At 43.4% G+C, this 26069-nt stretch overlaps 1 protein-coding gene across 22 annotated transcripts in view; it reads left to right on the forward strand.

The window, feature by feature from the left end:
- CACNA1C (calcium voltage-gated channel subunit alpha1 C) overlaps nt 1-26069 on the forward strand; it is a 1333094-nt gene that overhangs the window by 886900 nt on the left and 420125 nt on the right. For all 22 annotated transcript variants that reach the window (XM_033951116.1, XM_033951118.1, XM_033951120.1 and 19 more), the window contains one exon: nt 18195-18285. In XM_033951116.1, the coding sequence (XP_033807007.1) occupies nt 18195-18285 (91 nt within the window). The remainder of the gene's footprint in view (nt 1-18194; nt 18286-26069) is intronic.

The raw sequence follows: 26069 nt of genomic DNA on the forward strand, positions 1-26069 counted from the left end.
CTATTATCTATATCCATTTTTAACTTATCATTCCTTTTTTTAGACGTCTCTATAATTAAAATCATTAAATCAAGTGAACATTTATTGGGTATTGAACACCAACCTTGAAGGAACTCAGCATCATTCGTGAAGAGACACGGTTCTTTCATAATGCGTAAGCCTCTCGGGATTTTTTGTGTTCTACAATAATGTAAAATTGTGACAAAATATAGTTCATTTTGTATCCCATTTTTCTTTAAATTCACATAGTTAGTCCACTGATCCATGTGTTTCTATTGGCGTCTCTGTCTCATCGTAGATCGGTGCTTCTTGTAGAAGTAAGAACATAAGAAGTTGCCTCCGCTGAGGCAGACCAGAGGTCCATCTCGCCCAGCGGTCCGCTCACGCGGCGGCCCATCAGGCCCACTGCCTGAGCAGTGGTCCCTGACTAGCTCTATAACCTATCTCTACTCCTATTCCTATACTTACCTCTACTCCTATCCCTACAACCCATATCTACACCTATCTACACCCATACCTCTACTCCTATCCCTACAACCCATATCTACACCTATCTATACCCCTCAATCCCTTTGTCCTCTAGGAACCTATCCAAACCTTCTTTGAAGCCCTGTACAGTGCTCCTGTCTACCACGGCCTCTGGAAGCACATTCCATGTATCCACCACCCTCTGGGTGAAAAAGAACTTCCTAGCGTTTGTTCTAAACCTGTCCCCTTTCAATTTCTCTGAGTGCCCCCTTGTACTTGTGGTTCCCCTTAGTTTGAAAAATCTGTCCCTGTCTACTTTCTCTATGCCTTTTAGGATCTTGAAGGTTTCTATCATGTCTCCCCTAAGTCTCCGCTTCTCCAGGGAGAACAGTCCTAACTGTTTCAATCTGTCAGTATATGAGAGATTTTCCATACCCTTTATCAGCTTTGTTGCTCTTCTCTGGACTCTCTCAAGTACTGCCATGTCCTTCTTGAGGTACGGCGACCAGTACTGGACACAGTATTCAAGATGCGGCCGCACCATTGCACGATACAGTGGCAGGATGACTTCCTTCGACCTAGTCGTGATACCCTTTTTAATGATACCCAACATTTTGTTTGCTTTCCTTGAGGCTGTGGCGCACTGCGCCGATGCCTTCAGTGTTGTGTCTACCATCACTCCCAGGTCTCTTTCCAGGTTGCTCACCCCTAGTAGTGCTCCCCCCATTTTGTAGCTGAACATCGGGTTCTTTTTCCCCACATGCATGACCTTGCATTTCCCTATGTTGAAGCTCATTTGCCACTTTTTGGCCCACTCTTCCAGTGTCGTTAGATCCTTTTGGAGATCTTCGCAGTCTTCCATGGTTTTAACCCTGCTGTATAGTTTGGTGTCATCCGCAAATTTAATGACCTCACATTTTGTTCCCACCTCTAGGTCGTTTATGTAGATATTGAACAGGAGCGGTCCCAGCACTGACCCCTGCGGTACTCCGCTTGTGACCCATTTCCAGTCTGAGTAATGTCCCTTTATTCCAACCCTCTGCTTCCTGTCCGCCAGCCAATTTTTGATCCATCGGTGGACCTCCCCTTGCACCCTGTGGTTCCATATCTTCTTAAGCAGTCTTTTGTGTGGTACCTTGTCGAAGGCTTTCTGGAAGTCTAGATAAATGATGTCTATAGATTCCCCTTTATCTACCTGGCTGTTTATCCCCTCAAAGAAGTACAATAAGTTTGTAAGGCATGACCTACCCTTACAGAAGCCATGCTGACTCGACTCTAGCTGCCCATTGTTTTCAATGTGTTCACAGATGCTGTCCTTAACCAGCGTTTCTATTATCTTTCCCGGGACCGAGGTCAAGCTCACCGGCCTGTAGTTTCCTGGGTCACCCCTTGAACCCTTCTTGAAGATGGGCGTGACATTCGCTATTTTCCAGTCCTCCGGGATCTCTCCAGTTTTTAAGGATAGGTTGCATATTTGTCGAAGTGGCTCTGCTATTTCGTTCCGTAGTTCCTTGAGTACCCTTGGGTGAATGCCGTCTGGACCCGGCGATTTGTCACTCTTTAGCCTGTCTATCTGCCTGAGGACATCCTCTTGGCTTACCTCTAATTTGACCAGCTTAACGTCTTGGTCTCCATTTACGATCTCCTCAGGTTCCGGAATGTTGGTTGTGTCTTCTCTTGTGAAGACTGACGTGAAGAACTCATTTAACTTGTCCGCTATCTCTTTTTCATCTTTTACCACTCCCTTTCTGTCTCCATCATCTAAGGGTCCCACTTCCTCCCTTGCCGGTTGCTTTCCCTTAACGTACCTGAAGAATGATTTGAAGTTTTTTGCTTCCCTCGCCATTCTCTCTTCGTATTCTCTTTTTGCTTTTCTAACCACTCGGTGACACTCTCTTTGGTGTTCTTTGTGCTCCTTTTGGTTTTCCTTTGTTCGGTCTCTTTTCCATTTGTTGAACGATGTTTTCTTGTCACTTATCGCCTTCTTCACTGCATGTGTTATCCACACTGGGTTTTTAGTTCTATTTTTTTTGCACCCTTTCCTGAACTTGGGGACGCACAGGTTTTGTGCTTCGTGCACAGTGTCCTTGAGTAGGTTCCAGGCTTTTTCTACGGACTGCATTTTCCTTGCATTGCCGTTGAGTTTCTTTCCCACCATTTTCCTCATGGCATCGTAATTCCCTTTTTTGAAGTTGAGTGCCGTCGTTGTAGTTCTTTTCACCTTTGATGATCCAATTTCTAGCCTGTACTGGATCGTGTTGTGATCGCTGTTTCCTAGGGGGGCTAATACCGCCACCTCCTTTGCGGGTCCCCCTAGTCCGTTGAAGATTAGGTCAAGAGTGGCATCTCCCCGTGTTGGCTCCGTGACCAGCTGTTCCATGAAACAGTCCCTCGTGACCTCCAGGAATTTGGTCTCCCTCGTGCAGTTTGAGTGCCCAATATTCCAGTCTATCCCGGGGTAGTTGAAGTCCCCCATCACCACCACACTTCCGCTTTTGCATACCTGCCTTAGTTCGGCCTCCAGGTCCTGGTCGATTTCCTCCGGTTGTCCAGGTGGGCGGTAGTACAGACCCAATTTTATGTCAGCTCCAGTTCCTCCCGGCAGCTTAACCCATAGTGATTCCAAGCCATTCACCCTTACTTTTGTTTCCATCCTGGTTGAGGGTATGAAGTCTTTTATGTATAGCGCTAATCCTGCCCCCTTTTTATGCGTCCTGTCTCTCCTGTATAGTTTATACCCTGGTATGGCCACATCCCATTTATTGTCATCAGTCCACCATGTTTCTGTGATTCCAATTATGTCTAGGTCCTTCTTACTGGCTATGACCTCCAGCTCTCCCATTTTGGCCCTTAGGCTCCTAGCATTAGTGTATAGGCAATGTAAGTCCCGGTTGCTTGCCCTCCCTGTTGTTTTTCCTCGTGATTTGGCACTCCTGCAGACCCCCTCATGGGTCGTCAGTCTCCGAGCCTCGTCTCGGTCATCCTCCTCCTGCGGTGTGTCTGTGTCGTCCTCTGCCTGTTTCCCCATTTTTGGTTGCCGCTCTGGCTCCCAATGTTCTCCGTTGATCCTGCTTGCTAGTGTCATTTATGCCCTGGGCCCCTGCAATGCGTCCTTAGGAACTTTTTCTAAAAATTCCCACTCAGTCCCGAGCCCTCTTTTACAATGTCCCTGCTCAGTATCCGTACTTGATACTGTTGTCCGACATGTCGAGGCCAGATCGACTATCGGCTTTCCCCTTCTCCTCAGTTTAAAGCCAAGTCTATGACGCTCTGGACGTTGCGTGCTAGCATCCTCGTCCCAGCCGTGCTCAGGTGCAGTCCGTCTCTCCTGTAGAGCTTGTTCTTCTCCAAGAAAGTTGTCCAGTTCCTAACAAAGTAGAAACCCTCCTCTTCGCACCATCTCCTCAGCCAACCGTTCATTGCTTGTAATTCGCTCTGCCTCCTTGTGTCCGCTCTCGGTACTGGCAGGATCTCTGAGAAGGCTATCTTCCTTGTCCTCAGTTTCAGCTTCCTCCCCAGGATCCTGAACTGGTCAGTTAGTGTAGTCCTGTTGAAGTTCCTCCTGCTGATGTCGTTTGTTCCAATGTGGACTACTACTGCTGTCTCCTCCGTCTCAGCTCCCTCCAGGATCCTTCCAATTCTTTCGATGACGTCCTTCGTTCTTGCCCCCGGGAGACATGTCACTAGTCGGTCCTCTCTCCCTATCCCAAGTCAAGCCTAGGTGCTGCTAGGTGGCATTCTATAAATAGTGCCTAGTGATTGATGCACCTACAATGTAGGTGCCATTTATAGAATCAGGTCTTAAGTGTGCATATATCATATCACATTCAAAGCATGTGCTATGATTGCAGGTGCCAACTGCAAGGTCAAAAATGTATCTACATGGAGGGATTAACAACAATAAAATTATATCCCCACACTAAAGTTCATTTTATAGTCTGAAAATACAATCCCTATTTATAGGACCATTCAGAAGTGGCTGCTGCTAACAACTTCATATTCTAGCAGCCAATAACTAACTGTCACGTCATCATCGATCCAATTTTGAATGTGTTATGAGAAAGGTTTGGACAATTTCCTGGAGGAAAAGTCCATAGTCTGTTATTGAGACAGATATGGAGGAAGCCACTGCTTGCCCTGAATTGGTAGTATAGAATGTTGCTAATTTTGGGGGGTTTTGCCAGGTACTGGTGACCTGGATTGGCTACCGTGAGGATGGGATACTGGGCTAGATGGATCATTGGTCTGACCCAATAAGGCTATTCTTATGTTCTTATCTTTCTTATTGCAACAAAATACTTCTTCTTGTGGTAAACCTCTCTCTCCAAAACAGAAATATAATAAAAAAAGAACTTATCATAAAATGCTCTGGAAAACCCATAGTTGTGCGATATTGTGTTAACAGGAGACCGTTTGCACTGAAGCAGTACTCAAAACATAGCTATGTTGGCAATGGGCTCTCCAGAGCACTTTAAGATAAGTTCTTTTTGATTATAATTCTGTTTTGGAGAGAAAAGTTTTCTACACCATATGAGGTGCCAACTCTATTGCAGATTTTGCTATCATCTGCAAAGAGGCAAATCTTACCAGTCAGCTCTTCAGCAATATCACTTACAAAAATGCCATAAACAGGCCCAAGAACCAACTCTTGAGGCATACCACTGGTAACATCCCTTTCCTCAGAGCAATCTCCATGGACCACTACCATCTGTCACCTTCCATTCAACAATTTCCAAGCATTCACCACCCTTTCCATGAAAAAGTATTTTATGAGGTTACTTCTGAGTCTATCCCATTTTATGTTAAACTAAAATAAACTAAAACTTAACTTTATATACCAGGTCTTCAACCAGAGGAAGCTTGACACGGTTAACAATAAGTTTTAAAAAAAAAAGCTAAAATACAAGAGGATTAATTTTCAAAATGTTTAGCAAATAGAAAAGTTTTTAAAGATTTATGGAAAGATTGGAAAGAGCTGGGACATCTCAAAATTAAAGGAAGTTCATTCCATAATTGGGGAAATTTAAAAGCCTGACTCCTTGAATTCCTTTCCTAGAAGGGTAGAGAAAGTTTAAATCGTTGAGTGCCTCTCATATATGAAAATCTATAAATATTCCATAGAAGAGGAACAAGAAAAATAAAAATACCATATAAAAATTTTAAAATAATACATAAACATTTCAACTCAAAAGCAAAGGAGTTATGTGGTTTAATTTGCTTTTTCCATAAATCAGCTTTGCAGCAGTATTCTGAATCAGTGGCGTACTAAGGGGGGGGTGAGGGGGACGGTCCGCCCCGGGTGCACGCCCTGAGGGGGTGCTCCCGGCCTGGTCATTGGTGTCCGTTCCCCCCCAACGTCTGGTTCTTCCCCTCTGGCCTCCCCGCACCATTTAGAGTAGCGAAGCAGCCTGCAGCAAGATCGCGATGTCAGCGATCTTGCACTGCTTCGTGCTGTTTCCTCCGCCGCTGTCCCACCCCCTCCTCTGATGTCAGAGGAGGGGGCGGGTCCGCGGCGGAGGACAGCACAAGCAGCACAAGATCGCTGACATCGCGATCTTGCTGCAGGCTGCTTCGCTACTCTAAATGGTGCTGGGAGGCCAGAGGGGAAGAACCGGATGTCGGGGTGGGGGTGGGGGGGCGAGCGGTCCTTCGGGGTGGGGCGGGCAGGCAGGCCTTCAGGGGGAGATGCAGGCCTTAAAGGGGGGATACAAGCCTTCATGGGGGGAGACAGGCTTTCGGGGAGGGGGGAAGGCAGGCCTTTAAGGGGGGGACAGGCCTTCAAGGAGGGGACAGGCCTTCGGGGGGGGGGGGTGCAGGCCTTCAAGGGGGAGACAGGCATTCATGTGGGGGGACAGGCCTTCAAGGGGGGACAGGCCTTCAAGGGGGGACAGGCCTACAAGGGGGGGACAGGCCTACAAGGGGGGAGACAGGCCTACAAGGGGGGGACAGGCCTTCAAGGGTGCAGGCCTTCGGGGGTGCAGGCCTTCAAGGGGGGACAGGCCTTCAAGGGGGGGAACAGGTAGGCAGGCCTTCAAGGGGGACAGGCCTACAAGGGAGGGGGACAGGCCTTCAAGGGGGGAACAGGCCTACAAGGGGGTAGGACAGGCCTTCAAGGGGGGACAGTCCTTCAAGGAGGTGCAGGCCTTCAGGGGGATGCAGGCCTTCAAGGGGGGGACAGGCCTTCAGGGGTGAGATGCAGACCTTTAAGGGGGGAACAGGCCTTTGGGGGGCACCCTGGTGTAGAAGTACACGGAGGGAAGGGGGTGTTCAAAGAGACGTGCATATGCCAGACTTTGGGGGGGAAGAAATAATGGGTCTGAAAATAGAGGAGAGTGACAGATGAGGCTTTTCAGGGGGGAAGATCTAGAGTCATAACTTTGAGAAGCATAAGAGAAAAGCAGAAATGGATCCTCCTGCACAGATACTGTGGAGCTTTCTGATAACTGCATCTTTGAGCCACTTTCTAAGTGATATAATACAGCATTATTCATTTTTGGAATGTTGTCATTGGTTTTCTTTTGTATGTTTCTGAATAGAGATTTACTACCCTGGCAAGTAAATAAAAGCTGAAGTGTTTATCATTTCTCTGTCTTAAACAATCTATCATCATATGGCTTTGGGTGAAAAAGCTTGGGTTTCTGAATTATTGTAACCTCTAGAGTAAGCTGACTTAGTACATGATGGGTTGTATCACATCTCAAGCTTTTATCTCTCTGTACTTGTCCCTGTTACTGCATACTAAAATACACATTTTTTTCTTTCATTTGTTTCAAGTTATAAATGTAAATTGCTTTTAATATAGTCATGGAAAAAGAAACAGAATCATTGGACTTCATCAAGTATTGATACAGTTACTTGAAAACATTAATAAACTCAAGATTATTGATATAATTAATAAGCCAGGATCTAGATTACTTGGAACTGTGACAAAGTTATATGAATAAGAATTAAATTATACCATGAGATCATTAGACAAATGGCCAGCATTGTGAATAATAATTAAGTACTCACTGTGCAACAAAGGATTTGTTTTTTCAGTCTTGACTGAAATGGAGAAAAAAAAACCCAGCTGTGTTACAAATACTTAGATTGGGCTGGTTTACTTTTCTTTGTTATCAGTGGGAAATAATTACCCAAAATTTGCCTGTTTGAATCATATGTGCTAATACTGTATACAAAGAAGTATCTACTGACACAAGGGTGGCCAACTTATCATGCGCGAAGAGCTAAGGACTCAAAATGTTTAGGGACCTCATGTTTTCAAAGGTTTCATTTTGAGGGACAGGAAGTCCCCCTCAGTGACTCTGCCTCCCCGTCTTCCTCATCAGTATCTCTGTCACATCCCCCTCACCCTCCTCCTAGTGATCTCTCTCTTGGTCCCTCTACCCCAGGAATCTCAAAGTCCCTCCTTGAGGGCCACAATCCATTTGGGTTTTTAGGATTTCCCCAATGAATATGCATTGAAAGCAGTGCATGCACATAGATCTCATGCATATTCATTGGGGAAATCCTGAAAACCCGACTGGATTGCGGCCCTCGAGGAGGGACTATGAGACCCCTGCTCTACTCTGTGCTCACCTCTCTCTCTCTCTTAGCGTTCCCACTCTGCCCCCTGGTATCTTTCAATTTCTCACTGGGCTCTGTAATTTCCTGGCCTTCACCCCACCATTACATTACATTACATTAGGGATTTCTATTCCGCCTGTGCCTTGCGGTTCTAGGCGGATTACAATATAGAAAATATCTGGGACATTCCAGTAGAGTTACATTTCAGGATAAGAGTAAGTTACAGGAACAGTAATGAGTTATGATACTACAATTTCACAGAAGATAATACTTATTACAGAAGATATTACATATAATAGAAGATAATGCATTTTACAGAGGTAATACATGTCAACTCGATCGGTTAAATCGGGTGTAGTGTAGAAGAAATTACAGTACATTCTAGATCGCAGATAAAAAGATGATATAGGTGGGTATTTCCGAAGTCGTTGATTGGGAGCTCATTGGGTGGTGGTTAGAGTGATGGGAGATATTTTTTGAACAGTAATGTTTTTATTTCTTTGCGGAATTCTTTTATGTCTGTTGTTTTGGTCAGTAATTTTGAGATGTCAGAGTCTATTTTAGCTGTCTTTTTCAATTCCTCATTCCCTCTCCTATGGAGTAGCTGAAGAAACTATGCTATCATCAGTTCTTTCAACATTAGAGATTTTCACATCACTTATTACTCCTCTGCTAATGAGTGTCATCTGCTGATTCTTCTTGGCCAAGACACTGACAAACCAATTAGCAACCTTAATGAGTATATAGGAAAGACCTCTGACTGATAGTACTAGGAAAAAAAAAACAAAAAAACCATGGTTAAAATGTGCAAACCATAGGAATACTGTGGACTGGCAAAGGTAACCTCAGCTACCTACTCTACCCTTCAGCTGCCAAATCAAGCTGGAATCCTTTCACACAAGTCCCAGCTGTAATGAAGTCAGCCTTTTATCACCAACAACTACAGCAGGGGTGTCCAACCTTTTTGGCTTCCCTGGGCCGCATTGGCTGGCAAAAAAATTTCTGGGGCCACACAAATGCTGCAGCAAGACAGAGGAGGGAGCCGGCAAGACGGTAAATACCCGGGGGCAGCAGAGGAGAACACTGCATTGCCCTCGACCAGGGTTGCACAAAATACTTCACGGGGCCGCAGGTTGGACACCCCTGAACTACAGTATATTACCTCCATCCTGTATGGATTTTTATCTCTGTTGTCATTTTAAACAAAAACAAAAAATCTCCCAAGCCCCAAGAAGGAAACTGAGATCAGAGGGAGAGACTGCCTGTAGTGCCGAGGAAAAACCACTTCACCTAAACTATATGTATAAATTTTTTTAGAGAGCCCTCAGTCACACAGCCCTCCTCCGGACCCCCGGAGGTAACGGCTGCCACTGGCTTACACTCAGAAAGGTGTCAACTGTGAAACATCCCCAGGCTCTCTGTGAATTTTGGTGCTAAATAATACAAAAGTGCTAAAGAGTGCAAACAAAATCAAAACACACTCACTACAGGTAGTCTCTACCCCTGATCCAGGGGGGCTAACAAGAAAGTTCAAGTGTCCAATTTCAACCAAATAATGCCAAAAGAAGGTACTTAGCTTCTCTGAAAAAGCAGCCAGCAGATCACCAAACGTCCTACGGGACTCCGTTTCGGGGGAGCACTCCCCCTTCTTCAGGAACGACTGTCACTGAGCAGAAGCCTCGGAATCATCAGGCTACAGCAGTTTGGCAGTAGTAGAAAATGGCACTACAGGCAGTCTCTCCCCCTGATCTCAGTTTCCTTCTTGGGGCTTGGGAGATTTTTTTGTTTTCAGTCTATTCCAGCTCCCATTTTTTGGGTTTTGATAGTATTCAGTCATTTTAAACAAGACAGGCACTCTGCAAGAAAAATAAGTGAGATTTAAAATGTGCATAGTGCACGAGACTAGTATTATGTGTTTATATACTGTGACCGGGAATAGGGCTTGGTAGTAATAATAATAATAAATTAATTTTCATATACCGCCATACCCGGGAGTTCTAAGCGGTTCACAACAATTGAGTAAGATACAAACAATACAAGTTATATAAAAACAGCAATTAAAAGCCACTAAACAAAGAAATACATAAATTATAAAATGCAATATAAGAGAATGCGGAGGATGTTACATAGTAAAATAAAGATATAAAAGTGTTAAGGCCCTAGCCTAGTACATAATTGAGTTTTTATCTGTTTTCTAAAATCCAGATAAGAAGAGGCCTCTAACACACACAGGGCAAGCCACCAGACGGTTTTGCCCAGCTCATACGTCAAACCAAGCAGATGTTTGATGGTGACAGAGAATGTGGTACTGTACGGGTTAAGAAGTTTCAAAGTTCCAAACACTTCAAAACCAGTGCTTTTATTTGAGCAAATTCTTACTTTGCAACAGTTTAAGACGATAGCACAAAAACTAGACTGAAGACGACTGTGAATCCAAGGTTGGCTGATACTGGTAAAAAAGAACTTTTGTTGTGCAGGAGTTAAGCTTTGGAACTCCTTGGTAAGGCAGATACGGAATTGTTGTGAGAAGGGTATATTTAGAAAATTACTCAAAACGCAGTTATTTGTTGATTCTTTCTTTTAGATATACCTTTGTCCCTACGTTATTAATTTTAGCTATGATATGCTATTAATTTTTAGCCATGACCTCTAAGTTTTGTTGTTATGCAGTTATGTTATCATTTTTTTAGCTATGAATTTTTAAGGTTTGCTTGTACAGTATGTCTATTTTATTATGTTCTTAAAATTGTGTATGTATATTCTGTTAACCGTTTAGTTGTAAACGGTATAGAAAATTTTAAAATAAATAAATAAATCTTACACCATATCTTCAAAACTCTGCATAACAAATACTTTGTGCGTAGCTTAATACCCACAATGAAACACATGTTAAAATATACGGGCTAACTGATATAGTGACGGCAATACAGACACGAATATAATAACACTCACAAGTGAGTCAGAGTGAATGGCGATACCAAACAACTATCGCCAAAATAAATGCTGACATTAGACAAGAAAACAGAGAAGAATTGAAACAATAAAGAGTCGCAATGCATAAAGTATCGATAATGTTGGTGTGTGTGAAAGGCCATAGAAGGACAAACTCTAACCATAAAGATGAGATGCAAATAAGAAATAGGAAAATATACCTGATGAAAATGACCAATAAAACCTTTACACTCACGAGAAACAAAAAACAAGTGTCCACCGTGCGCACCAGCATTTATAGAATGTAATGTGGATGCATTAGGTTAGCAGTGCATGTGTGACGTCAAACACGTAAAAATAGGACTTTATAAATATTCACCGAAGTGAATCGGCGAATCGGGCAGCACTAATTAGAACCAATTTGGGATTATTTGATTTCACCAGTTGGTACAATTATTTATATTGCACCCCAAATACTAACTTTGGCATTTTGCCATACGGACTGAGAAGGGAGGGGGAGGAGAGAGAGAGAGAGTCCTGTACAGGTGAAGAGCCCCCCCCTGAAATCCCCTAACATATTAGGCCAATAAACACAACTAAAGGCCTAAGATGGCTGAGAATGCTCTGACTAAAACTGTCACGCCTTTGCACAATCTATGCTTGCTGAAATCAGCAAGCCAAGCGAAACTTATGCTAAAATGAGCAAGTGAAACAAAAAACTTATTATTTTACATGACAACTGGTGTCACATCTGCTGTAATGCCATATGAACAGGGAAGTGAACCTAAGAAGGATGAGGACATGTCTTGACCAAGAATACAAAAATACATTATTTGCGAGATATATCCTGGAATGGGCGGATTCTTACCGGACACTTTGCTCGAAATTGTTGAGTTGATATTAAAATGACATTTGATGGGAATAGATAGTTATTTTAGTAAACAGGACACGCATATGGTATGGCACAGATATTACGAACCAATTAATAAACTGATAAATGTAATGATGTTTGTAAATGACCAATAAAAACTAACAATATGATATGTGCCAACGTGGCCTCAAGCTGTCAAGAATTGTATAAGAGACAGCCTGAGACAGCCTTTGTGATTATGAAAACCGGACAGACATCCAGGTATATTAAAGCGCTTGAGGCAAACTATCTGTCAGCTCCATATGCTATAAAGATTATATTAATCAAACCAGCATATTGAGCTTCCATGAAGCCAGTGGTATTGAAAGGCTGTAAACAGGCGGCTTTTACTACAGAGACTATTTGATACTATTTGGTGTATTTGTTTGTCTTATTTTATAATTATACGATTTATAATAAACCTGGTAGAATCCAGCTCATAAACTCCTCTTATTCTTGCACCTGTGTGTGCAAGAAGTTTGTCGTTGTGTTCTTCCTTTTTCAAGTGGAGAATTGAGTTGTTGGTTTTTTGCTGTGTTGTGATTTTTGACTTATTAGGCACCTGCCTGAGCAGATTCCTTTCTTAGGAAGCTTATTACTATTAGTGACTGGGGTTGGCACAGCTATTATTCTTCCTGCAGCCTGCTCCTCTGGGTGTCTGCTGGTGCTCACAGGGTCTTCCTTTTGACAATACATAGGCTGAATGTACTATGGTATATAAATTTGTAAGATGAATGTATATACAGGGTGAATTTAGTATTCCGTAGTGTACTGTATATATATATGGAGATAGTGTGTATAAATTGTATACTAAACCATCAGTGAGTACCATCTGAGGCTGTGTAGAAAACCACCACGGAAACAGTCTAGTCCTGTATTGTGACACCATTATGGAAGCTCATATATGGAAAACTATCACAGAAACACCCTGACTCTGTGTTATAACTCCTTTACTGAAGCTCATGTATTGTAATCATCGTTACAGAAGCTAATGTAAACTGCTCTGAATTGATTCCCCAGTCATTAGTAGTGGTAGAGAAGCTTTCAATAAACAATAAACAATTTATTAACCACTGGCATAGCCACAGATATCCACGGGTAGGCATAGGCCCACCCAGCAGCTGCACAGCAGCAATATGGCTGGTGAGGACCTCCCAAGTCCCAACAATTGAATATTCCCAGCATCTCTCCCTCCAGGCAATCAGGGTCACTTAATTCCACTCCTCCACCACCTTCCCCAGTACCTGTAAATCCTTTAGTTCATTGTAGAGAATGACACGGTGGTTGTTACCCGCTGAAACGGGGAGAGAAAAATAGTGGTCGCCGCGGGAATGGGGACAAGGCCATTCACCGCCCTGTGGAGCGGTGCATGATCTTGTCTCAGCAGTGAAGTAAGGGAACGCGCGCGATCACCGATCATGCGGTCCACCCGATCGTCGCCATCCAGCCATCTCCCTCCCCCTCACCTTATGTGGCGAATTTCATTTTTCTTCTCCCAGCGGCACGCTTTCCACAAGTCGCGCGCGGCTGTTTGAGTTGAATCTTCTCCTCTGATGCAACTTCCTGTTTCCGGTTGCATCAGAGGAGATGATTCAACTCAAGCAGCCACGCGCAACTTGTGGAAAACGTGCCGCTGGGAGAGAAGAAAAATGAAATTCACCACATAAGGTGAGGGGGAGGGAGGGAGCTCCAAGGCAAAGAAAGACAGGCAGCCTAGTATCAACTGATGGCCCATCTTGAAACCCGATCTTCTTCTTAAACTGGGTTAGAAAGGAGGGTTCCGGTGGCAGGACAAAGGCAACTTGACTTTTTTTACTCATCGTGCTCTAGCTGGAGAGAAGGATAGGGACAAGATCGTAGCACTGTGTCCTGAGAAGCATTTAGTGCAGCTCTTAACCAGTATTGCAAGTGGTTAGGAGAGGCACTGAATGCTTCTCAGGACATAGTGCTATGATTTTGTTTATGGAAAAATTGCATTTTTTTTTTTTTTTGTCTCTATCCTTCTCTCCAGCTAGAGCACAATGAGTAAAAAAAAATCAAGTTGCCTTTGTCCGGCCACCGGAATCCTCCTTCCTAACCCAGTTTAAGAAGAAGATCGGGTTTCAAGATGGGCCAACAGTTGATACCAAGGTAACTGGGACCTGTGTTCTCATCTTCTCAGACCTGCTTAAGAATGACTAGCGTAATAACCTGATATCTTAATGGAATTAAGCTTTGGGTTTCTTTTACAAATATGTGACATTTTTTTAATGTTCTTATTTGGGAACAAACAATTCTGGATCAGTTAAGCCACTAGTTCCCTGCACTTTGGTGATACCTGATCACTTTTACACAAAGGGGAAAAAGAATAATATATATGAAAGTGTCTATGTAGTGCATGAGTCTTCATTTGGCTATTAGACAGTCTTTTTGACCAGCATATTCAATGCTGTGCTTTAAAACTAAAATCCTAAGGTAGGAAATAGTTGATTTTCAATATGCTTTATCAATTATTGCTCAAGGTCTCAATTATTATTTCCATATCAGCACAGTGGTTCAGCGCTGCTTTTACCGGCTACGCATGATAGGTCCATATCCAAATTGTTAGAGCCCATTTCTCTGAACATCTTGATCCATTCCCTCGTGATTTCCTGCATTGATTATTGTAATGCCCTCTACAAAGGCATAACTAAAAAAGAAATAAGAAGACTCCAGATAATACAGAACACTGCAGTAAAGATTATTTAATGCAAAGAAGTTTGACCATGTCACCCCCCTCCTACATAAAGCTCATTGGTAGAACACAGAATCACTTATAAAATACTTTTATTAACTTTTAAAACTAGACAAAATAACCAATCTCGAATTTATTAATAATCTTCTTATCCCCTATAATCCTTCTAAGACTCTAAGATCGTCTGCCAAAAATATTCTTTCTATCCCGTCTCTGAAGTATATCAACGCAATGAGGTCCACCATCTTCTCTGTTAGCGTTCCCTCTCTTTGGAATAATATTTCTCCCATTTACGGGAAGAATCAATTCTTAATAATTTTAAGACGAAGTTAAAAACATTACTTTTTCTTGATGCCTTCGAGACCTAAATGTCCTTTTCAGGGCTACATAGCTTGATTTTATCTTTAGCTACCCTTCCTTTTGTTTTGTTCCCTATATGTTTTCTTCTACTTGATTATTATAGTTCTTGCCCTTTTCCCTTTTGTTCCCGTTTGTCTTTGTTTTTAATGATGTTTTGTCATCTTAAATATGTTTTGTGTGGGGGGCTTTTTTTAGCCAATAAATGTTTTTATGACTTTGTACACTGCCTAGAAGGTTGATTGGCCAGTATAAGAAATTTTAAATAAACTTGAAACTTGATTAGGTATTGGTAATGGTCTGGTGCATCTGGTCAGAGAATTGAGTTGGGTATACTATGCAGCCTAGCATCCTGTATACTATATTGGTTTATGCAGATGGGATCAGATGGTTTGCGGGGACGAGGACTGAGCTCGCAGGGACGGGAACTAAGCTCGCGGGGACGGGATGAGGACGGGGACCGAGCTTGTGGGCATGGGATGGGGATGGGGACCGAGCTCACGGGGACGGGGTGGAGACAGGGACAAATTTTTTCCCCATGTCATTCTCTAGTTCATTGCCAGCAGCGAGCAGCAATACATGCTTCCTGCTTGCGTTAGCCTGAAATTTTTTCCGACATAGCTTCCTGTTCAGGGGACGATGAAGTTGTATCAGAGCTGGTGTGAACAAAGAGAATGAGTTGCTGCTTCCTGCCAATGAAGACCTAAAGGATTTAAAAGTACCAAAGAGGTTGGAAAAGTGGAGTTAAGTGATCCTCCATTCCCTGGGAGAGGAAGGAGAAAGAGATGCCAGGCTGGGGGGCAGTGTTGGCATGCCTACCCACTGTAGGCTCATGCAGGGCAGGATTAACCAATAGGCCAAGTAGGCACTTGCCTAGGGCCCGAAATGGTCAGGGGGACCCGATGAAGGAGGGCATCAACATTGTTTTTTCCAAATGGCGCCCCTCCTGCATCGATCGGCAATGCACCCCTCCCCCCCATCGACGGAAACTAAGACAAGCAAGCAACGCGGGTAAGAAAGGCAACAGGAACTGTAATTGTGCTAGCGGTGCTGCTTGCCCAAAGCTTCCCTCTGACGCAGCTTCCTGTTTCCACCTGGGCGCATGGTGGGATGGGACGGGGCAGGGGGCCCAGTGTACCTAGGGGCCCTTGACGAATTAATCCTGCCCTGGGCTCAGGCCCACCCAAAATTTTGTGTCTGGCTATACCCTTGTTATTAACTTTATAACCCACTAATCCAACATTTGCTCATAGTAATTTACAATAAAAACATACACAATCAGCAACTCAAGTAAAACAATAAAATAGACAACCACCACCTCACAATTTCTTTCCCATACCTTCCCTTCCCTCACATACTTGCTAAAAAAGTATAGGAGCTGATATTCAGCAAGATTTATGCAAATCTATCTCAGGTAAATTCATTGCGGATATCCTGAAAACCTGACTAGCTTGGTGTATGCCGTGGACTGGATTAAAAACCTCTGGTCTACTAACATTTACCATACTACAGTATTAAGACTGACACTTTTGCAATGCTGTATCTATATCTGTATTTGGCATTTCTAACTCTCTCTAAAATGTTTTTAAAGCTGGTATACTTAACATTCAAATTTTACAAGTGGAGCGTCATGTGAATAAGACAGAACAACTATAAGTTCCAAATTTTCTGTATGCTTTACTGCTCAAAGCCCTGTTTGAATAAAACATTTGTTTCTTAGTTGTCTCACCAAGAAAAGTGTCGTGTGTGATCAAATTTTAGATCAGCTTCTTAACTTAAATTCAACATTAAGGAGTTGCTGTAAGACAGGCCCTTTCAAAGCAACTCATTAATTATGAAATCATAGAAATCTGGTATGTTAAAAGAGGTCCATTGGCTGGTTTTCACGTCAGGGTAGGAGTAATTATTTTATTTGCCTTCTTACTTGCTGCAAAATTCTGTAGGTTAGAATATCAGTCTTTTTTTACTTCATTTATTTATTTAAAAGAGTTATAACCCACACCATTCACAGTTCTGCACGGGTTACATACAATAAAATTATTAACAATTAAAATTTGCTTAAATCCATTTGTATATACAGTATGTATATACAGTGTTCCCCCAGTTGTTCACAGTCGGCGGTCCCGGTCATTCACGGTATTTTCGGACCGCGAACTGCCAACAAGGAGAGGGCAGCGGGAGAGGCAGGAGAGAGCAGCCAGAGCGCTGCGAGTGCAGGAAATCACTCGCGGTTCGCTCCGACCGCTTCTTCCTGCACGAAGTCGGGCCTTATCCAATCAGGAGCTGCTTCGTGCAGGAAGAGGCGGTTGGAGTGAACCTTGAGTGATTTCCTGCACTCGCGGCACTTCCGCTGCCCTCTTAAGGCTCCCCCACGAAAAACCGTATTCGCGGTTTTTTGAGATTCGCGGGGGTTCCTGAAGGCACATAGAACTTCCCTCTCTATCCTAAATAGGCTCTCAATCTAAACTAAAGCGCCTGAGAAATAAGGAATATAAAATGTGCAATATATAGGAGAATAAAAAAAACATCTCAAAGGCAAAAGAAAAACAAATTAATTAGTATTTTGCAACTCTAAGGGAAAAGCCCAAGGAGCTGATCCTGGAAGAGGCACCTGATGCGGCAGGCACCTGCAAAACAGACCACCTGCCACATGTAATCACAGATGGGCGCCGCTTCCAGAATCGTGGTGAACAAGGACCCTAGGCGCCATTATTGTAGGCCAGAGTTTAACAAGTCTACAGTACATTTCCGGCACCTAGGGTCCTGTCAGTGTCACAGCCAGCAGTGCCTAGGGATGGTGAAGTTCAGCTCCGCCCCTAAACATGCCCACTTCCAGGATTCGATGTCACTATGCTCCGCTAGCCGCCAGGGACTTAGGCGCCAGTTCCAGAGGCTGCGTAGCGGCAGCTATATACAGTAGACCGTATATTTTTTTATGAGGGTTTGATGGTGTGACCAATTATTGCACCACTTAAAACACTTATGTTAGGTGCCGGTAGACGTGATCTAGGCGTCTATAGGCGTAACGTGGGGCTTCACTGCTTTCTAGTGCTATTCTGTTATTTAATAAACAGTGTATTGATATTTGTGGAGCAGGTCATTCAGCAAATCAAACAGATAAAACGTTCCAATTCCAGTCCTGTTCATTAATCTGCTCCTTGATTTTCATTGGCTGCTAGAAGATAAATTGTACAGTGATGAGAACTGCAACTAACTATATATATTTTTTTGTCCCTTTCATTCTGGCAGTGAGTATGCCTACAAGTGAGACAGAATCAGTGAATACAGACAATGTAGGTGGAGGAGATATTGAAGGAGAAAACTGTGGAGCGAGGCTGGCGTGAGTATCCTGTTTATTACACTGAATGTACCATTGAAGAATTTTAGATTTAGTTGGGTCAATATTCAGATGATTTATCGGTTCTTAGTCATTCACGCGCGGGACTTCGGCGCGCCGACATTGCAGCACAGACTAATCAGAGCAAGACCCCAGCGGGCCGCCTAAAAAGTGACTTTTAAAGAGCTCTGACGTGGGGTGTGAGTGGGGAACCCCCGCAGTTTACTTCATACTCTTCGTGCTGCCGTGTGTGTGTATGGGGGGGGGGTTGGAACCCTCCATTATAGAGTAAACTTAACGTTTTCCCGATTTTTTAGGAAAAAGTTAAGTTTTCTCTATAATGTGGGGGGTTGCACCCCCCACACATCCCCAACAGCAGCGTGAAGAGTATGAAGTAAACTGGGGGGGTTCCCCACTCACATTATACTGAAAACTTAACTTTTTCCCTAAAAAATAGAGAAAAAGTTAAGTTTCCAGTATAAAGTGGGGTTACAACCCCCCAAAACCCCTCCAACGCCAGCGCGATTACTATTAAGTAAAGTGAGGGGGGTTCCCCACCAACACCCCCCATCGGAGCCCTTTAAAAGAAGGTTTTTCTGTGGCGCGCTGAAGTCTTGCGCTGAATTGTTGGCCCACATCTGTCTCGCGTGCTTAAGACTATGAACCGCCAAAGGAACTCTTCCTCCTCCTCCCTCTGCGCAGGCCTGCTTCCCTGTCCTGAAGGCCTGGTCCCCGCCGTGAAGACCTGTTCCCCCCAGCCCACAAAGGCCTGCTCCCCCCGAGGAAGGCACTTTCTCTCCTCCTCCCCGCTGAGAAGGCCTGCTTCCCCCCCCCACCCCGCCGGGAACGAAAGCTGCTCCCCCTCCCGCCCCAAAGGCACATTTTCTCCTCCCCCCCCTGCCAGGAACGAACGCTGCTCCTCCCTGCTGTGAAAGCACATTTTCTCCTCCCCTCCCCCTGCCGGGAACAAACTCTACTCCTCCTGCAAGCCTGCACCTTCCCCACCTCCTTACCACTAATAGGGCAGCTTGCAGGCTCACTGGTGTTATAGCGATCCCTGCAGCTGCCCGTGGTCCTCAGCAGTACGTTCTTCCTGCTACGTCCTGCCCCTGCTCTGACGTCAACTTTTACTATTTGGACACAACTTTTAACTATTTGGACACAACAGTCTTGCAAGTACGTTCCAATGATTGGGCCCCTATATCAGTAGCCCACTGCCGAGCTAGAGAATCCAGATATATTAGTTGTCTTTCTTCCCTCCCCACTCCATACCAGAGGTGTAGCAAAATGTTTTCAATTCTCAGAAATTAACCTCCCCAGGGCTGGCAGTGATGTTTCTGATGATAGTAATGTCTAAACTGGAAATATAAGAAGTAGGGCATTGTTGGCACTTTTTGAAATTGATACATAAACCCAAATTGAGTGATCAGCTCAATCAAGCGGGGGGGGGGGGGGGGGAGAGAGAGAGAGAGACAGGAAGGGGTAGTGCAGGCATCTTTAATTAAATTATCATGTTATCTGCAATCATTGTTATCCAGCATTCAGCACTCCCTATTGTTAATCCCTTCAACAAACTAGATGTGCGTATCTTGACTAGGGGTTCCAAAGAAAGCAAAAACAAAGGGGATAATGGGCAATCCTGCAGAGAGAAGGATTCTGTTCTGCACTTATTTAGCAGAAGTTGAGCTTTGGAGATTTTGTAAAGGTTGACTATCCAGCGCTGAAAAGAGCCCAATATTCCATACTGTTTAAGCACCCAAAAAAGGTAATTCCAAGTCACCTTATTGAAGGCCTTCTCAGCATTCATACTGGCCAATATATCATCCCCTGAGCATTCATGCAAGGCCCATAAAGCCCTCAATATATTTGAGGATGCAGGCTTGGTATGATTGCACTCAGTCGCCATGCCAGTGTGGCAGATAGTAATTTCATATCCTGATTTAAAAAGTGATATTGGCCTGTAAGACCCCTCCAATTCTGGATCCCTGTTCAGCTTAGGAAGAACAACCACATGTATATGACTTTGTTCAGGGAACAATAACCCCCTGCAATGGAGTTCCGTGCACATGGCTACCATGGCTGGACCATCGTGGACTCTGAGAATTTTATAGAACTCTGGGCTAGGAGCTTTAGCCAGCTTCATTCCACTGATAGCCTGTTTGACCTCATGGACTATATAGCTGTTCAGTCAATACATGTGGTAGTTCAATATCGCTAAAGAACTGATCCCTTTAGGTTATGTCATATGGACCCTCATTATATAAATCTGCATAGAACTTGACAAACTGGGTCATAACATCTGGTATAATGTCCCTGCGTCCCCCTCTTTAGGCGAGTAATGAGAGACACTTTCCTCACGGGGCACAAAAGATTGGCCAGCAATTTTCCGGCTTTATTCCCCCAACAGTGAAATTTATATTTATATTCATCTATGTAAGTTAGAGCTTTACTGGTCAAGATGGCATAAATCTGTTTACGAATGCAAAGATACTGGGTCTGATCTTTGTAAGTGCTCAATATAGAGTGAGCATGCCTTTGGGCATGTAACTGTTTGGTGAGCTCTATCAAAGTCACTTTCTGTCGTTTCCATTTACTTTTTTTATTTTTATTTTTTCATAATTATATGTTTATTGAATTTTTCAATATAATCAAGCATAAACTTGTACAGAAAGGAAATTCAGCAAGAAATTAATATAAAAGTAAACAATATAAAAAGATATCAAATATAAGCATAAATTTCAACTCAAGTCCTCAAAAGGGATCCAAAGTGGATAATAGGCGATTAAAGAAAATTACATTTACAAAAGTAGTAACTAGTTGAATGAGGTTAATGCACCCTTTCTTAAGCTGAGCACTCATATTCCATCTTTCTCCAGACATGAGTTGAGAGAAAGGTTGTCAGTTGAGATGGCTCGAAGAAAACAAATTTATGTGAACGATAATTAATTACACATTTACATGGATGTCGCAAGTAAAAGGTCGCCCCCAGGGCTATAACACCAGGTTTCCTTAGCAAGAATTCACGTCTCCTTCTCTGCGTATCCCTAGCCAAATCTGGGAACATCTGAATTTTACAACCTAAAAATTATTTTTGTTTATTTTTAAAGAAAAGTCTCAGCAACCAGTTTTTATCTGGTGCGAGAGCTACTGTCAAAAGTAAAGTTGCTGGGGTCACTAATTCTTTATCAGATATTTCCAAAATATTAGATATATTCATTAAATCATGTTCCAATTTCCGTTGCTGTTATTGATCTTGGATTTTTTTTGGAAGATAGTAGACCTGTGTAAATGGTGGTAATGGCTCTTCAGAAAGCTCCAATACTTCCATCATATAGCGTTTCAACATTTCCCTAGGGGCTATCATAGAAACCCTGGGGAAATTAATCAATCTAAGGTTATTATTATGAGAAAAATTTTCCATTGCCTCCATCTTCCTTCTTAAGTTAGTATTGTCTTTAATTAATGTCTCAGTAATTTACTTGGAGACTTTTAATTCCTGGTGGACATTCTGTACTGAAGTCTTAGAGTCCTCAATTCCAGTCTTTAAATTTTTAATCTCAGTTTCATGATCATTAAGTTTCCTTTGCAGTTGTTGTAATTGCGGATTTATAGATCTTGCCAAATTGGCTACAAGATCCCACAGAGAATCCAATGTTACCTCCCGGGGCTTCTTAATTTGAAAAGAATGTAAATTTAATTTAATTAGCTCACCCTCTGGCAACATATCTCGTCCAACAGTCTGTCGGGCTCGTTCATCCCCCACCGCTTCTTCCTCAGTCTCCACGCTCAGATTCCTCTGCTCCGGCAAGGAATCTGGCAACACAGTCCCCCTCTCGTTCTCCTTATCCTCCGGGAGGAGGTGAACTCCAACCTCTGGAAGCTCGCGGGGAACTGGTGGACTGAGAGCGTGGGGGAGGTGCTCTCACATCGGGACTCAGCGATGTCTCCAACCCCATGGAGTACGGCACAGATGCGCCTCCACCGTGCGTCTCCTGTAGGGGACTCCCCGATGATATCGGTGTGCCCTGCATTCTCCTCACCAGCTCTTCGATGTTGCCGAAGACGGCCGTTCTGGAGCGCTGCGAGGCTCCGGTTGCGCTTCATCCTCTCCTCTTCGGCATTGCTCAAAACAGGTAAAAAATGTAGCGAACTAAGTAAATTCGAAGGAGCTTCAGAGAGAGTGTAGCTCAGACAACCTTACATGCGGCCATCTTGGATGTCTACCATTTCCATTTACTAACAGTGTAAGAAATAATCTTTTCCCTCAGGAAGGCCTTAGCCACTTTCCAAAGAATCGTGGTTGATACTTCCCATTGGCATTATGAAGGATAAATTCCTTCCAAGAATCAATTAAGTAACGCTTAAATTCTTCATCTAGGAATAAGGCAGGGTTCATGCTCAATACATGATCTTGCCCAACTCAAACTCACTGTCACCGCCGAGTGGTTGGTGAAGGCAACATCTCGGATATCCATGCTCACCACAATCCCCATAAGGCATTCATGTATGAGAATATAATCATTGCATGAGTAACTGTCGTGCACTTTAGAGTAAAAGGTAAAATGCAGCTCCCCAGGGTGGTACATGCGCCACACATCCAAGAGGTCGAGAGATTGTAATAATAAATTTACACCTTTTTTATCTGCATCTTTTTTGATGGGTCAAGGAGTCTTGCAATTGACATCAGGAACACTAGGAATATTGAAATTTCCCGCTACTCTAGGTATTTAGGCAGGAAGCATAGACAATCTGGCCACTATTTCCAAAAAGAAATGGAGTAAACATTGGGGGTGTATATGTTACAAAGTGCAACCCTGCATCTCTACAGATCATCATCTAAGATAATGTAGCATTCCTTGAAAATCCTGGATCACCTTGTGGGTAGAGAAGGCCACCCTCTTGTGTATCAAAATGGCCACCTCTCTCTGTAGAGTTATAAGAGCAGTATACTACCTCTCCCACCAGTTTTTTGCAGCTTTCTATACTCTGCTGCTGTTAAATACATTTTCTGTAAATAAGCAATGTCAACCCTCTCTCTTTTCAAAAAAGTCAGGTGTTTGCTATGTTTTACTGGTGAATTTAGGCCAGATAAGATCATAGGAATAGCCTTACTGTGTCAGACCAATGGTCCATCAAGCCCATTCTCACTGTGATCAATACAGATCCCTAGTACCTGTCCAAAACTCAAGGAGTAGCAACATTCCATGCTACCGATCCAGGGCAAGCAGTGACTTCCCCCATGTCTTTCTTAATAACAGACTATGGGCTTTTCCTCCAGGAAATTAACCAAACCTTTCTTAAAACCAGTTACGCTATCCGCTCTTACAACAACCTCTGGCAATGCTTAACTATTCTCTGAGTGAAAAAATATTTCCTCCTATTGTTTTTAAAAGTATTTCCCTGTAACTTCTTCTAGTGTCCCCTAGACTTTGTAATTTTTGATAGAGTAAAAAATCGATCCACAGGGGAATTATAACATTCTTAATCTTGTTAACCATCCCTTTTTAATAATTCCTAGCATCCTGATTGCTTTTTTAGCCGCCGCTGCATATTGGGCAGAAGGTTGCATCGTATTGTCTACAATGATACCCAGATCTTTTTCTTGGGCGCTAAACCAGCATCTATACTAGCATCTGGTAAATGTGATTTGGGTTATTCCTCCCAATGAACATTACTTTACATTTGTCCACATACATAATAAAATACACAACCACACACAATAAAAGTACATAACCATAAAAATACAGTCTCATCTAAATCACACGGGTATTTAAACAAACAAAAAAATACTTTAATAAATTGCTCGCAAGCATCTGAAAGGAACTTGCCTTGAGCTACTGCTGAAAAGATCTTAGCAAAATCCATACAAATCAAATTATGTAACTTCAACCTCCCGAAATCTCAGTGTGGAACATATGGCAGGTACCACAATAGTACACTGAAAAATGACTAATCCATCTTCAGTCAAAAAAACAAAGTGGTGTTTAAGTTGGGTTTGACTGGGGGTGAAGAGGCAAGTCTCAATAGTGATGCATAAATTAGGCCGTGCCTTTCCTAAAACAGCTGTTCTACAGATGAGTAATATTTAGTAAACTGAATTTAGATAAGCCTGAATGCTGACAAAGCACTTTTTCTGCATGAAAGATTTGTCAGCTGCATTTTTTCTTATCTTTTGTGCATCATCAAAACTCCACAGATTTTGCCCAAGACTTCTTACCAGCTCGGAAGTAATTCATAGATGTCTACCCCCAGATACTATATAGGTTGCCCAAAGTTGGACACTCACATCTGGGTACCTAGAGCAGATGAACATGCAAATTAATGAATTAATTACATGCCAACAATCGATAACTGTTGTTAATCAGCAACAATTTGGATTTGCGCATACATCTGCCCTAGGTGTTATTCTATAACACCTGCACCTAAATTTTCTAGCACACAGCTCAGAAGGGACATGGCCATGGGAGAGGCGTGGGCAGATCACATGACCCTCCTAGAAGTTAGGCGTAATGTTATAATGTCATTGGCATGCCCAACTGCTGAAAATTAGGCACCAGCATTTACCCCAGGCAGACCCTAACCATGCCTACTTTCGGGTAGGTGTGGGTGGGCGCCAATAGACATGGTGCCTACATGAAAATTAATTTTTTTATTCTTAATTTTTTTTTTTAAATATGAGGCTGCGCGCCTCATATTCCGCCAGGATTGTTATACCCACAATACTCCTCTCCTCAGATTGCTTCACTGGCTCCCATTCCATCTCCACATGGTTCATAGACAATTGCGCGCGGACAAAGAGGCGCGGACAACTGAGCGCTAGTTAATTGAGCGCAAGGACAACTGAGCGCGAAGACAAGCTAGCACAAGACAATTGAGCGCAAATTATTTTCTGTAATGTGCACAAGCGGGACAACTGAGCGTGAGACAACTGAGCGAGAGTCATTTGAGCGCCGGCAAGTGAGCACAAGACAACTGAGCGCTGGCAGGTGAGCGCAAGACAATTGAGCACAAGACAACTGAGCGCCAGAAAGTGAGCGCAAGACAATTGAGCGCCGGCAGGTGAGCGCAAGACAATTGAGCACAAGACAACTGAGCGTGAGACAACTGAGCGCCGGCAGGTGAGCACAAGTCAATTGAGCGCAAGACAACTGAGCGTGAGGCAACTGAGTGAGAGTCATGTGAGCGCCGGCAAGTGAGCGAAAGACAACTGAGCGCTGGCAGGTGAGCGCAAGACAATTAAGCGTAAGACAACTGAGCGCCGGCAAGTGAGCACACGACAACTGAGCGCCGGCAGGTGAGCGCAAGACAATTGAGCGCAAGACAACTGAGCACCAGCACGTGAGCGCAAGACAACTGAGCACCGGCAGGTAAGTGCAAGACAATTGAGAGCAAGATAACTGAGTGCCGGCAGGTGAGCGCAAGACAATTGAGCGCAAGACAACTGAGCATTTACTAGAAACTTAACTTTGTCCCTCTTTTTTAGGGAAAAAGTGAAGTTTTCAGTATAGTGTGGGAGTTACAACCCCCCAAACCCCCCACAACCTTACGCTCAGTTTTATTATTATACCCTCGCTTTTCTTGCGATTGTGTAGCACGCATCTTGTATCGCTTGCAAAGAGAGTGACAGATGAAGAAAGAGATTAAAAAATACGGTCCGGGTGCGCATGCGAACCGAAAATTTAAACATACCCAATATAAATGGTTCATAGTCAATTGCGCTCAATTTTATTATTATACCCTCGCTTTTCTTGCGATTGTGTAGCGCGCATCTTGTTATCGCTTTCAAA

The sequence above is a fragment of the Geotrypetes seraphini genome, chromosome 7 (genome assembly GCF_902459505.1).
Source record: "Geotrypetes seraphini chromosome 7, aGeoSer1.1, whole genome shotgun sequence".
Taxonomy (NCBI): domain Eukaryota; kingdom Metazoa; phylum Chordata; class Amphibia; order Gymnophiona; family Dermophiidae; genus Geotrypetes; species Geotrypetes seraphini.